The 14,880-nt window shown below is 47.4% G+C and overlaps 1 protein-coding gene across 2 annotated transcripts in view; it reads left to right on the forward strand.

The window, feature by feature from the left end:
• Positions 1–14,880, forward strand: part of DNAJC7 (DnaJ heat shock protein family (Hsp40) member C7) — a 26,259-nt gene continuing 11,379 nt past the window's right edge. The window contains exons 1-8 of one of the 2 annotated variants that reach the window (XM_066981712.1): positions 1–156; positions 10,108–10,196; positions 10,682–10,806; positions 10,899–11,012; positions 11,573–11,647; positions 12,696–12,814; positions 13,132–13,285; positions 14,052–14,216. In XM_066981712.1, the coding sequence (XP_066837813.1) occupies positions 77–156; positions 10,108–10,196; positions 10,682–10,806; positions 10,899–11,012; positions 11,573–11,647; positions 12,696–12,814; positions 13,132–13,285; positions 14,052–14,216 (921 nt within the window). In that variant the 5' untranslated portion in view covers positions 1–76. Of the gene's footprint in view, positions 157–5,075; positions 5,147–10,107; positions 10,197–10,681; positions 10,807–10,898; positions 11,013–11,572; positions 11,648–12,695; positions 12,815–13,131; positions 13,286–14,051; positions 14,217–14,880 lie in introns of those variants that run through there. The other variant, XM_013199786.3, reaches the window with a different exon arrangement.

Raw genomic sequence — 14,880 nt, forward strand, 5'->3', positions numbered from 1 at the left:
GCGAGGCTCCCGCCCCTCGCCCCGCCGACCGTCCTCCCCCCCACCTCCCCCCCCCGTAGCCCGGCCCGGCGGTAAGATGGCGGCGGCGGAGTGCGATGTGATCATGGCGGCGCCCGAGGGACCCGGCGAGCCCGAGAGCGAGGAGGAGGCGCGGAGGTGCGGCCGCTGCTCCCCCCCCCCCCCCACCCCGGGATGGCGAGGGAGGCCGCGGGTCTTCCCCTGGGAAGCGTGGGGGGGGAGCCCGGCTGCGGGGCTCCGTGGGTTGGGGGCAGCCGGTGTGGGGCGGGAGGAGGAGGAAGGTGGGGAGCTGGGGTGGGGAGCGGGGTTGCTCTGGGTGTGTGTGGGGGGTGCAGGCTCCGTGTTGGGCTTTTCCATGCGGGTCCTGAGTGCCCCGGGCCCCGCTGGTCTCCTCCACCGGGCCGGTGTGGGCTGCGGGCCCCGGGCTGGTGCTGAGCAGGGCGCTCGGGGGCAGCCCTGGTGCTGAGCAGGGCGGTGCGCCCCTCCGGAGGGCTGTGCCGCTGGGTGCTGCCTTCACCCGTCCCTTTCTCGGTCCCCCAGAGAAGAGCTGGCTGCTGAGAGCCGGGGCTCTGCAGTGGTGGCCTGTAATCCCAGAGCGGTGCTGTGCCACCTGCGGCGAGGGGCCGTGCGCGCTGCTAGGTGCCGGTTTATTTCGGGAGCTCTTGGCCGCACATCCCGTGCGAGTTCCTAGGGCCTCCGTCTCTACCAGGGTTCACATCTCTACCAGGATTCACATCTCTACCAGGCTTTTTCTCTCTCTGCACCTCCCGGAGCGAAGTCTTCAGTCCTCCTGTCTTCAGTCAACTGGAGCTCGAGTGTCTTGCAATGTCAGTGACATCCTTTCTGTCTTGAGACCACGCTGGTTAATTTCTAAAGAAAGCTTTCGCTAGGATGAGGAGGAAATGATTAAACTGCGGAAGAGGCAGTCTCAAACTCTTAGTTTTGAGTGTTCTTTGCTTCTTCTGTATCGGTTGTCTTAGCGCTGTATTGTACCTGACTTCCTCGGCCTGTAAGCATTTGAACTCTTTTTGTGGTATTTGTCTGCTGAACATTACGGAGGGGGAAAAAAGACTCAGTTGCAGGCCAGTGTCATGCTCTGAAAAGGTTAATGTGATTAAAGAGCCTCTCCAAGTGACTATTAAAAGTTCCAGTAGCTGGTTTATTTCTGAAGTGGTCTGGTTCAGCGTGCCCAGGGGAGCGGTGTCGGCTGGGGCAGGTAGGAATCCCGGCCTTTCTTCTGGCTGCACGTTTTCATCTCGAGAGCAAGCGATCTCGTCCCTGCCAGCAGCTGAGCGTTGCAGGCACTGCAGGCGATGAAATGGGAAAAGTCCAGCGTCTAGGAAACTCTGCTGGTTCTGCAGCATTTAAAGCTGGCAGGCTGTTATCTCCTGGGGAACTGGGAAGGAGAGAGCTCCTTCTGTGGAAGGTGAGGCAATTGTTCCAGAAAATTATGCAGTTGATAAGGAGAAACAAAACTGAAAGTGGCCTCTGAGGAATGCAATCTTCAGAAATAATACTGATGGCCCGAGGTGTTTTGCTCTGCTTATTTACTGTCAGAAATTGAAGGCTTGGGGAGCAGCACTGGGAGGGAGCGAGCTTCCTGGTGATGTCATTCTGAGGAGCTCAATTAAATGTTGCTGAAGAGGCACCTGTGTGTTGTGCATAGGACACCGACAAATTGCATGGCCCGTAAAGTTGGGAAAGCCCTGATTGTGTGAGATTCGTTCCCCCGGGCTAATTAAACGCGATGTTTGAAATGTTAAAAACATCCAAATGTAAAAGTCATGCTGAAGGCGCTGTCGTCTTCTTTCAGCGACCTCTAACGTTACCCTTCCTTCCTCCTCCCTGACTTTCATTGCAGAGGTGATGGGCACAGGAGTGCAGTCGTGGAAATGAGTGTTTGGTCCTTGTCCTGCTCTGAAGGAAGTTTCAGCCGTGAAGAACAGGGCCAGTCTAGGTCATCTTGGGTTGTCGTGGCGTGGTAAGGCCAGTACCACCGTTCGTGGTTATTACCATGCAGTCCCCCTGTGCTTCCGTAGGTGCTCTCCCAATGATTCCTCTCTTGTTGTTTTGGGATATCATTTCTCTTTTAATAACATAAAATAAGGTGTGAGTAGATGACATTCTACAGGCAGTTATTCTCTTTTTGTTTGGTCAGAAAGTATAGGCTTTAAACAGCCATGCTTGCTAGTCAGAGCAGATTTTTCTTGGGGTCAGGAACCTCCTGTGCGTTAGCCTCTTTTCTGTGCGACCCTTCCAGGCTTACATAAGTTGCTTAACTTCTGTCTCGATTGATCTAATGTAAATTAGGGTGATAGTCGCTGTATTAGGGAGAGTAGTTGGAGGCTTAATTAGGTGCCTAACGTTTTTAAAGCATCTTGAGCTGTCTAAGGGCTGCACAGGCACTCAGCATTAGTGGGCACACGCAGACGTACTCTTGAATCTGGTTTAATACAGCCTTTACGATGTGACTGTGCTAGATTCTATCGGAAAACAGCAAAAATAAATGAAAACCCGTACTTGCTGTAAGTTAGCGTCAAGGGTTTCTATGTTCTGTACTTCTCTTTAGGAATTACAACGTGACACGGTACGGATACTTTGCTTAAAGGACTAACCCTTGTCTGAATGCGTGATTCTGTTCTCTGTGGCTTAATTAAAATAATGAAATTGGCAAAAGCAGGGAGTATTTCAGAATGATTGTAATGCACTGAAACAGCTGTAAACACGCTGAATGGCTCACTCACAAGTTGTTTAAGGGACAGGAATAGAGTGTGGTCACAGGATAATTATTGTCTGCAGCCACACAAATTGTGAGGGTCCTTATAAAAGCGGGTTGATGTAACCGTATTAATTTTATCTGCTAGATAGTGGTGCTCTTAGTGCCTCTGCTGGGTAGCAGCTGGTGGGCAGGGCCTGAGTTGTGGTGCGGTCAGGGACTGGTCCGTCCCCCCAAAAGTCACTTTTCTTTCTAAATTGTAAAGATTTCTAACCCCTGGGAACTGTTTTTTCCCTTGGCCCGGCTGATCTGAGAGCTTGGGATCGGAGAGTTGGGGGTTGCTGGGCTTTTGCCAGGGATAATTTCCTTGTCATCTTCCTGGCAGCTCTAGGTTCTGTCTGATGCCCATGTTTAAGACTGGATCTTTCTCCTCTTTCTTCAGTGTTGGAGGATGCAGAGGCCTCTTAAAAAGAGGTATCTCAAATCATTTGGAAAATATTGTGAAATGATCTGTACAGACTGCTGCTTTTACAGTGCTTTTGCTGCAGACTTCAGATATGTTGATGCCTCAGCAGGAAAGCATAGTTAACCTTAATACAACAATGAACGTGAAATTTGCCACACAAAATAAATCGTGCAGAAGTCAAAAAGGTTTCAGACCTCGGCTAAATGTGGGTCACTGGTTAGTTCAACAGATGTTGCCTGGAGGTTGTCAGGTGTAGATGATTAGCACGAATCTTTCCACTGCTATTTTACGTGAAATGGGTTGCGTCCTGGTCAGGCTCCTCATGAATAATGTCTTTACTTGCCTGCTTTTACAGGGAGTGCTGCCAGGACTTTTGGGGGATGAATTGGCTGGAGGGGCTCTGTTTGTGGATCAGCTTCAGCGATGGACTAGTCTGTTCCAGTATTCCTGTTCTGCTTGCAAATGGGCACTTGAGTTTCCCAGGCTGTAAATCCAGCCTATTTTACTAATGCCTAATTATGATCTTAGGATAATATGAGGAACAGCAGAGGCTCCTCGCATCGATGGTTAGTCTCCTGTACATTTGCAGAGTATTTGAATACTCTGGATTAGGTAGTTGCTGCATACAGCCTGAAGAAGATGTTCAGTACTTGCAATTCAAGCCTTTCTTTATCTCAACAGTCTTTTTTAGGGTGATGCTGTAGATGCGGTCGTCTTGCCATGTAATTCTTCCAGCTGCCTGGCTTCCTTCATTTAGGCCTTTGTGGAAGAAAGCAGTCTCTAGCTGGTTCTAGACCCTTCTGTGGGTTTTCAGGAAGGCTGTGGTGTGACCCTGCCAGAAATGATTGAGCCATTAGTATGAAGTAGGTTAATACTGAGCTCTGCTAGCAAGGTGCATTACATAACTGCGTAATTAAAGTTCAGGACTCATCTGGCTGTTTTCACTCGCAGCTGCGGGGCGAGGATTGGCTCATTTCTTTGCTCCTGCTCTCTGCTTGTGGCATGTTTTAGTTCGTGTGGCTTTCGGTCTTCCTCGTCTGAGTTTGTCCTCGGGTATTGGGAACGTTCTGGGGTGTGCGTAGAGGACAGCATGGCTTTTTTTGGATTGAGTATTAGCGATTTTGCTCATGGCCACTCTTGTGGGAAGACCTGAGGCCCCAAGGCAGCTCTTTCTATTTTGTGTTTCAGTTGGTGAGCCTGTAGAATATCCATACAGGGTTATTACGTTCAGACTCAAGTTTTCCACAGGTATTAGCACACACAGACTCAAGATTTCCCTGGTTTGGGACACGCTGTGAGTAAATGTCTTCGTTCTCATTGATCCGTCGCAGCTGGTAGTAAACCCACTCCTTGCTCAATGGGGGGTGCTGATGTGCAGGGAAATGCATTGCATGGTTTGCTTTCTGCTCTACATCCCTTTTGGTCTCTGCTGCAGTAGGGTCAGCGTGAGACTGTCCGGCCCTGGAAGGTGATCACAGGATATGTTATAGGTGATTTTGTGGTTTGTATCTGGGGGCCTGTTCTTGCCCCTGCAATCTTCCTTCATGCACCAGAGACAGAAAACACCAACACTACTAATGAGATTATACATTCCCTTCACTCAAAATCCTCAGTCGCAAAGAGAAAACCTAACCTGGAAAAGCACGCGGAGAGGTATTTATTGTCTGAACATCTCTGTGGCCCACTTAGTGTTTGGCTTCCCTTCTGAGCCCTGAGAGGAGGGAGGGGAGAGTATAGTATGTCCAGTGGCAAATACGACAGCTAATTTTAAGCTCTAGACATCTGCCTGCTGTAAACTGTATTGAGATCACCAAACTTATTTTACCCAAGCAGCTGAGTAATATCTGACAGCTGAGAATCTCGTCTGGATTTCAACAAGGAAACTGCGGGATGGAGGCACCGTGTGCTATTAAGGAAGAAGTCTCTGCAAGGATGGCTTGGCAAAGGCAGGTGTTTTCCTTTTGGCTTGGGGCATCCCCATGGAAATTGAGGCCTGACAGATTTGCCAGGCTCAAGACACCTCGTGGTTGTCCACTGGGCAGAAGCTGGCCCAGTTAAAAGCCGGATTTCTTTGGGTTTCTTGGTTTTGGACAGCGCCCCAGTGACTTTGAGATACTTGGGTTTTCTAACAGGATTTTGTAGTGTTCCTTAAATCCTCTTTTTTTTTGTCACTGTTCTGTAATGGAGGCAGGAGATGAAGTAGGAGTAAGGGTTGTGAGAGCTGAGAGGTACCGAGTGTGCTGCCTGCTGAAATGGTGAATTTTTAGGTGGATAGCGTGGCTTTGAGTGCGTGTACCTGTGCATTCGTGTAGGAGCGGGGTCTGTGCCAGCACAGCTACACCTGCGAGGTGCTTCCTCTACAGATCCTGATGGTTTAGGAAAACGAGGTGCCTTGCAAGGTAGGTCTGCGTGTTCTTCCCTCTGAGCTGGAGTAGGAGGGGTGGAAGCCACAATCGGCATTCGCGTGGGGGCCGCGTGTGCGAGCTCTGAGGAGGAGGCAGAAGTTGTTAGGCAAACGTGTGGGATTGTGTCGCTGGTGCGCAGGCTGGCTGCTTCTCATAGCTCGGCTGTTCTGGGAACGAGCAGGGGCTGAGCTTTCAGCAGAGGGCATGGGGAATAGAGGGAGCCTTGTGACGGCTCCTTCTCCCACCAGGCAGGCAGCGAGCGCCGTCGTGGCGAGGGGCAGGAGGGTGGTGGTGGCACCCTCTGTCCTCTGGGCGCACCAGAGGAGCAGCAGGATCGGGTGGCTGCTGCCTGCCTTGATGGCAGGTCTTCCAGGGTGACGGGGGAAGAATCGGACAAAGGTTATAAAAGGGGGAAAAAAAAAATTGACTGGTTCGCGGGGGGAGAGTTACTCCACACAGTTCCCTCCCTGCGAGCCCTTGGTGCACGCGAGCAATGAAAGACGAGCTTCTTCCCGAGGTCCTCGGGGTGGCTCTTCCCTGTCTTCTTCATTCGTTGTGGAGAGGCCCTGAGAAGACGCGACCCGCTCCGAACAAAGCAACCCATTCAGCCTGGGGCGTATTTTTAGCAAAGCACGATTCTTCTTCAGTTTCAAAAGTAGCAAGTGGGGAATGCAGCCTACATCAGTGCGAGATGCAGAATGATCTCATTCAGGCTGCAGCATCTGTTTGGATTGGAACAATTACCAGTGATATCAGGAGATCTGCATTTTTTTCTTGTTATAGCAAGTGGTAAACAAGAACTGTTTTCTGTGTGCTTTCTATGTCAGTGGAGCGCAACTGGGGCGAGATGCTTCTCTTCTGTGTCTAGGATCTCAGACCACAAGGCTTGCATTTCCAGCAACTGGCTTTGTCTTTGTGCTGCGGAGGAATTTTTTTTTTCATCATTAAGCTTTAAGCTATGTGAGCAATAGAAATATTTGCATATTTCCTTTCTGCCGCTGGTAGATGAGGTGTTGTGACTTGTTGGTGTATCAATCTGTGCTAAAATAAAGGCATAAAAGGGAAACAGACCAAAAAAATAAGAGTAGAAATCAGTATTTCTTGTATTCGCGTGTTTTCTCTAGCGTTTCATAATGCTGGTGCTTTGTCAAAGTTGGTTTTGCTATGTATCTGTTTTCTTTCTCCCACTTTCCCAACTCTTCCCAGCAGTTTGTTGGCAGACGGGGTGTTCTGGCAGCCAGCCCTCTAGCTATTAGACAGTGCTTCCTTCTGACATGACAGGTAAAATTGCTGAAAGACTTATGAATCAGGGGCTGGTCGGCTAAGCAGGTTACCGTAGTGGCTCAGAGAGATGAGCTCTGCCGTTAATACCGTTCATCCTTCTCTTTAGACCATACAACAAGGAGCTTCTGAGTGAAGGTACGTAAACGGGATCGGTGATTTTCTTTCCCGTTTATAATTACAGAAACAAGACTTTTGGTTAAACTTCTTAACTGCCAAGGTAGCGCAGAATTGCTGATTATTTTCTTCCACTGCATTTTGAAATGCTTGATACGTAATAGTCAATAAAAAAGGTTGTGTTTGGACCCGTTTTTGATCATACAAAGCGTGAGTCCCACCGATTATGCTACACATCCATCCAGCAAGCCCTTAATGGCTTCTAGACCTTGGGAGCAGCCCGCAGGGGGCTGTGTTGGTAGCCGCTGTTCGGTGTACGCCAGCGTGCCGGCTTCTGTGAAGAGCAGGGCTGCCAGGTAAGCACCTCCCTTGGGTATGGCAGGGGAGCAGGAGGGATGCCACTTCTCCATCCGGACGAGCGAGCACATCTTCTACCAGCCTCTGCGCAGCGCTGTGCTGCTGACCTCGGGAGCCGTGGCAAGAGGATCCGCCGGAGCCCCGCGCCGACCCGTTCCTTTGGCACCCTCTTCCTTACTCATCCTACTGCATTTAAACATGCCAGCACGATTACGTTGCATTTCCGTTGTTTGACATCAACAGAGTTACCGGAGGGGTGCGTCTGGCCCGTGTTGGGAGTGTAATTGATAGCGAAACTTCAAAACGAAAGCCAACGGCACGTACCGGAGCTGCGGCCCCCGAGGCCCTCGCAGTGGCAGCGCCCTGTGTCTATTGTTCTGCCAGCTGGCAAAACTGTGCTGTTTCTGTGAAAACAACCCTTTGCATGAGGCGGTTGTGTGGGAATGGCCAATGGCGAGCCTGAATGAGGTTAAAAACATGTGAACTTGTTTCAACACAATTCCCTTTGTTCTCTCCCTAGTAGGCTCGCTGAGCGTTGCTGGTGCCGCGCTGCCTTTGCCGAGCCGTGCCCTGTGGTCGCTGCAGGGCCGCGGCAGCGTTCCCCCTTTTGGAGAGGAGACTGGGTTGGCAGCTTCGTAGGGAGCGCAGCTCCCAGCAGATAACTGCATTTCCCACGTGACGCTCTGATCTCTAGGTACTTCCAAAATAGAAATGCAAAGCGGCGGTGGACTCTTATCAGACCTGCTCAGCGCCCTCAGGTCTTTGATTTTGGCACCTTGTTAAAATGCAGTCTTCCTTCCAATCTTTATTTTCTGTACCGATAGAGGCTGCTCACGATAGCGCAGAGAAATGGGATGTCATCAGTACACAGTAAGACCCTCACTGCTTTTCCACTGAATGCGTTGTAGCTACAGCCTTCTGCGAAGACAGTCGACTTCTGTCCTCTTGGGTTTCTTAAGGATAACATTTATCAAAGATGAGTCTTCGCTTCCTCTGGGCAAAGCACTGTCCTGAAACTTGCCCGAAGCTGCACCTAATTTTGGATTTTGTAAAGAGGTACAGAAAAAAAGACCTGGATCACTTACGTTATACCATATGTGACAGGTCAGCCTAGAATTTTAAAGGTAAAGGTTATGTCTGTGTTTATAGCGCCTGCTAGGCTGGAGACTTGCTCTGATTCAGGCCTTTGGCTGTTAGAGTTGTGCTGCCAGATACCGAAATAAAGCTCCTCAGGCATCAGAATTGCTCTCAAGCAATTGATGAGCTAGCGCTTGCTCTGGAATTGGATGAAAGTAGCTGTATATAAAAAGCCCTGCGACTCTTCACTCTGTCCCCATGTTCTCTGGTTTGGCTTGGATTTGTTTACCCTGGATTTCCCTGTAAATAGCTTTGCCGCAATAAGTGGTGCAAAGAGACACCTTCTCTTCTGGATCCTTCCCTCAAGAAAATGCTGAAGCATTTCGGCACAGCCTGGAAGCGACCCATGGTTGAGCCCGCAAGTGCAGCTCCGCTCCGTGCACCCGGCTATTTTAGTTTCCTTGGCCTCTGCTTCATCGCTTCAGCAAAGGCTATATTCAGATCAGCTGGCAGTCTGTCAAAGAGGAGTAGGATGACCTGTGATGGTCAGCTTCAACTGTACTTCTCGTCATGCACGCGTTTCCCCGCGCGGATGACTTCTGCGGCTGGGCTGCTCGGCTGTTGGAGCCAGTGGCTGGGGCTCGTAGATGTGCTGGCTGCGTCCCTGGTGGGGTATTGAGCAGGGAGCCTGAGCTAGTCCTAGCCCTGATGTTTGGGGACAGAGTTCTGTTTGTACAAGTGCTCCAGGCAGCGGACAAAAAGTGCCTGTTGCTCTGGCTACAGCAGTGAAGGCTCAAAGGCACGACGCGAGTATCGACTGCTGCGTCTTGGAGATGGCGATGGCTGCTTTTGAGCCGGTCTCGTGTTGACACATTAGTCTAGGAGGGAAGCAAGTGAATTAAATCACTGAATTTGATTCAGTAAAACTGAATTAAACATCACAACACCATGGTACGATTTCGCTCTCAGACTGCTTATCTAAAATGAAGGTAGAAGATAAGGAAGAGTTTAATTTCCATTAGGGGAAACTGTGCTTTCAAGAGTTTAAGGGATGCAGCTTTAAACCATATGTTGTGTGTTTTAAATGTCCTATCTCTGCAAATGCTTGCTCTTGAGTGTGAGGACTATTTCTGGACCTGTTGCCAAGGCAGTGCCAAGCTTCTCCTTGAGACTTGTGGCCGTATTTCTCCTCTATTTAGCTCTCTTTTGAATGTAGAAATTGTTCTTGGCCCTGCTTCTCAAGTATGGGGCTACTTTAGAAAGACAACACTCAGTTTATTGACTTTGATGACTACTAAGGTTATGCATCGCTTAGGCAAGTAGGCTACTTGGTTAACCATGTCCACCCAAATTTTTGCTCAGCTATAGAGGCGACTGAAGAAAGGTTTTCCAAAGGTGTGGTTGGGCTGCTAGTGCACATCTGTAATGCTCAGCTGTGTTGGTCATGTTCCTGTTCATGGCCCTAGTCAAGTGCTGAACTATCTGAGAGCCAGAAGGATGTGGTGTGCTCTTTTCTCATGGACAGTGCGTACAGAGTAAATCTTGCAGCAACCAGCTACAAGTGTTCTGGAGCACTGAAGAGCTATAGCAAGATTGCTTGGGGATCAGGATCTTGGTTGTGGTCAGAACGTGTTCTGATGCTCTGTCTCTTATGTTTTACTTCCTTTCAGAGAAGCAGAATCATTCAAGGAACAAGGAAACGCATACTATGCCAAGAAAGATTACAATGAGGCGTACAACTACTACACAAAAGCCATAGGTGAGAGCAGTTGGTAATGATGACGATCTTTGCTGAATATAGTGTCTAAAAGTCAAAGCTGGTTATTGATTTCCAAATACACCAGCAGGGTTTCTAACAGCACATGCTGGATGGAAGCTTTTTGCTGGCTTTAATTACCTTGCAAAACTTCACCAGATTGGTAATGCAGGTTAGTGCTAATGTGGGTCATTTGCAGCTTTTTTTGTTTGTTTGTCCTCTACCCAAGATATTTTTAGCAAGAAGCAATCCAGCTTTCTGTCCAATGCAGGGTCATCAGTGCTGCCGGGCCAAACTCCACAAACTTTTGCTCTATACGAGTTAAATCCTGTGTATAGTTGAGGAGCAATAGTTTGATTTGCAATTCTAAGCCATCGTGCACCATCGTAGGTCACTCAGGTGTTATAAATTGGGAAGGATTTTGAATCCAACAATGACTTTTGAGTATGCTGCTTACATTACACTCAGTGCTCTTACATTTTCTCCAGATACCTGTCCCAACAATGCCAGTTATTACGGTAACAGAGCTGCCACCCTCATGATGCTGGGGAGATTCCGAGAAGCACTGGGAGATGCTCAGCAGTCTGTCAGATTGGATGATAGCTTTGTAAGGGTACGTGGAAAAATTCATATGTGGTACACGTCTGAATATCCTTGTTTCCTCCTATTGCAGCTCTTACAACTCCCTTTTAACTGTCTTCTCAGGGCCATCTACGGGAAGGGAAGTGCCATCTTTCCTTAGGGAATGCCATGGCTGCCAGCCGCTGCTTTCAACGAGTTTTAGAACTGGATCATAAGAATACTCAGGCACAGCAAGAGGTAAGAGGTTCTGAAAACTGAAATACTCCCAGGAAATGGGGCTGTCGAAGGAAATAGATTGAGCTGGCAAGTCTTTTGCTTCTAATTTGCAAGGTGGAATCGTGGGCATGGTTAGTAATGATTGTTTGGGTGATGTAATGAAAAAATTAGATGGTGTCGAAGTTTCTGTTTCTCAGTAAACCGACAGGTTGCATAGCTTACTTTTGTGCATGATAGCCTTCATGCTTTTCTGTCAAGAAAAGACAAAACTAGTCTTTCCCCAGCATACCAGGGGAAGAATGATGATAAGAGAGCACGGAAATGGGTGCTGCAACATGTACAAGGCTGCCACCTCTTTTGTTTCTCATTCACAAGTGTACATTTTCTTGGGCTACCACTTGGGTCCTATGATTTCATACTGATTATAATGCTGGCAAAAGTATTCTTGGGATCTGCATTGTTCTGTGGTCTGTAGTAGTTTTTGCTCTGATGACGCTTTAGGGATTGGTCACTTGTGTGCTTGGTGGTGTTACAGGCCAGTGACTGTCCTGCAAGGCTTACTGTGTTCTCCTGTCTTTCAGCTAAAGAATGCCAGTACCGTGCTAGAATATGAAAAAATAGCTGAAGTGGATTTTGAGAAACGGGATTTCAGAAAGGTAAGATTGACTTGATTGTTTCCTGGAGCATTAAGAAAATATCGTACCTGGCCAGTTCAGCCAGATGTACGTTTAATCCCTCTGCCTAGTACTAGCTGCGTCCTGATGGGAGGTGCTGTACAACATACTTTTGCTACTGAAGCAGGGCCATGAATTTGTGAAAATGACAGAGCTCATGGTCTCATAGCACTGAACAAATGAAAAGTGAAGAGGGTGACCAGCTCAGGCTGAATATCCTCTATTACTGCTTGCTTTGTAGGGTGAGTGGAACCATGAAGTATTTGATACAGGTTTTGTCACTAACTGCATTTAATGATTTAATTCTACTGTCTCACTTCACTGGGAAGGCTTACATGAAATGTGATCTTTGTTTCTGGAGCTGCTCTTGCTCTTCCTCACCCAGAAGCCTTTGGCTTCTCAGTCTGGAGCACAGTGCTTCCCACAGCGGGCCATCGTGATGTCACGGGCCGGGAAGGCAGATGAACCTTGGTGAAACAATGACCCTGTTCTCATGCAGATGTCCCCACCAGAGAGGCAGAGATGGAAAAGACCCATTAGATCACCCTGCCCATTGCAGTCAGACCAATGTAAGATCAGGCCCTGCACTGTACTTTTTTGTGTTCTGTCCAGTCCAAACTGTCTCAGTCTATTGAATTTCTGTCCCGCCCACATGTCTTTCTAATGCAGAAAACAGGGGCAGAATTGTCTTCCTTGGCTTCTTCTTTGGGGCCTACAATTTCAGAAGGGTTAAATGGATGGAACTTGCACAGGTGTTCCTTGAATCTTCTGTGTAGTGCTGTGTTGTAGTAACACAACAGGGGCCACAGATCTTTAAACACAAAGCCCTTAAAAAAAAAAAAAAAAAAACCAAAAATGCTCATAAGGAAGACTTTCTAATGAAGTACATACATCCAGCAGAAGAGTTGTCTGCACACTTATTTTCCCGTTCAAAGACAAATATGGAATCTCAAGTGTGGCAATGGGGCAATCTTTCAAACTAAGCCTTTGGATCTTTGCTTTGTTCACATTCATGTTTTTCTCACATCAGGTTGTATTTTGCATGGATCGTGCTTTGGAGTTTGCTCCTGCTTGTCACCGATTCAAAATCCTCAAGGCCGAATGTTTAGCACTACTGGGTCGCTACCCAGAAGCACAGTCTGTAGCAAGGTGAGCATCTTTAAAATTTAGAATTTGTGTAACAGCTGGTGGTATGTCCTGTCTACTACTATTTCACCACCTGAAATGAATGAGGGATATATATATTAAAAAAAAAAAAGCCCTTAATGCAAATGGTGATGGGGAAGTTTGCATGAGTTTATCCCCTTTTTGGTTAATTGTACTGGGAAACTGTACTTAGGCTCAGTTAATAACCCTGCCACAGACTTGATAAAATAATTAAATATCTCAGCAGAGGAGGAATGCTTTGGAGATGAGAAGAAAACTGCAATAGGGTGACTTTTTTTTAACATGTTTGTTTTTTACAGTGACATCTTACGAATGGACTCTACAAATGCAGACGCTCTGTATGTCCGTGGTCTCTGCCTTTATTACGAGGACTGTATCGAGAAGGCAGTGCAGTTCTTTGTCCAGGCACTCAGAATGGCTCCTGATCATGAGAAAGCGTGTCTTGCCTGCCGTGTAAGTTGTGAGCATTGAGGTTGGGACTGCAAAATTAACATATTTCGCTTCTTTAAATCAAACGCTTCTGCTGAAGCAATCCCTTCTCCATACCTCAAGATTATCATTCCCCAGATCTCCAGTAGCAAGTAGTGAGTCAAGTCCTTCCCGAAGGGGCTGCTTTAGGTATAACTGTGAGCTGCTGGAAGCTCTTTCTCAGAAGGCTGTGATACTGTGATTCTCTGAAGACTGCCTTCCTTTCATTCTGTTTTGCTCCTATATCTGATCAAGGGGCAATAAAGCTAGGTCTCTCAGTTCTTCTGACACAGATTTAATTTAGTGCCTACAGGCTGACCTGTATTTAAACACTGTTTCTTTCAGGATGTTCCTTCCCTCCTTTCTACTCTGTTGTATTTCTTTAACCAACTTCTGAAAGATTTATTTAGTTGTATAAGCTCTCAAAAGGTGAGGTCCTGCTCCTATTGTTTTTAAATACGTAAATTACTTCACTGGCATGTTCTCATCTTAAACATTAGGCAACTTTGTTCATGTAGAGAATGCCTGTAACTGGCGCTGGCTCTTCCTCAACGCCTTTCTTTGGGGAAAAGTAAAATGCTCACATCTCGTTTCAGCTGCTCTAGCAAGTCTGTGACTTCTGTATCCTGCAATGTTGTCTGAAACCAAATTCGAACGGTTATGTTTGAGGACCCTTACCCAGCAAAATAAGGTGTTTTGTACCCCTGAACCACTGACCTACTGTCCTTATCCAGGATGTTTTTTCTTTCAGAATGCCAAAGCACTTAAAGCAAAGAAAGAAGATGGGAATAAAGCATTTAAAGAAGGAAACTACAAACTAGCATATGAACTGTATACAGAAGCACTAGGAATAGATCCAAATAACATAAAAACAAATGCCAAACTCTACTGCAACCGGGGGACAGTTAATTCAAAGGTAAGAAATGGTCACCTGGCAGGTAGTGTTTCATCTTGGGTTGTATTCCTCACCACGTAGTTTATAAATACCAGATCACATCTTTTGGAAAGCATATGCTTCTCTGGCTCCCAGGGCAGCTGGATCCTTTAGTGCTGTAGGCAATATTTCAGGTTTTTGTGCTTGCACAACAGTTGGATCTGTTCCAAACAGCCAAAGAAGTTGACTTCTAAAGAAACAAAACTCAAATACTTGGGCTGCACAGAGTGGGAGGGAGAGGAGGAATGTAGTGTGGCCTTATCTTAATCAGCGTAAAGGCATCCTTATTTGTTTCCTCCCTGGTAATGAGGATTTTTTTTGTAGATCGTGTCTTGCTTTATTTTTTGATCTAAAACAATCTGACGTAACTTAAAATTTTACACCTTTGTTGGAGTTGCTGTCGTATTTTGGAATGCACTCTCCAGCGAAGCATTTGTTTGACAGTGCTTCAGATTTCCATCATGCATTTCCTCTAGGCATGTTTCCTCCTCAGCTGTCTCTGTGCTGATGTGCCTCTTCTATCAGTGGGGCTTTTCAACACCCATACTTGGTCAAGAGATGGGCTGTTTTCAAAACCGAGGAAATGGAATAAGTCAGAGGGCAGCTTTAATGGACACTTTATGTGGCTGTTTGTGTCGGAAAACAA

Source organism: Anser cygnoides, chromosome 22 (genome assembly GCF_040182565.1).
Source record: "Anser cygnoides isolate HZ-2024a breed goose chromosome 22, Taihu_goose_T2T_genome, whole genome shotgun sequence".
NCBI lineage: Eukaryota > Metazoa > Chordata > Aves > Anseriformes > Anatidae > Anser > Anser cygnoides.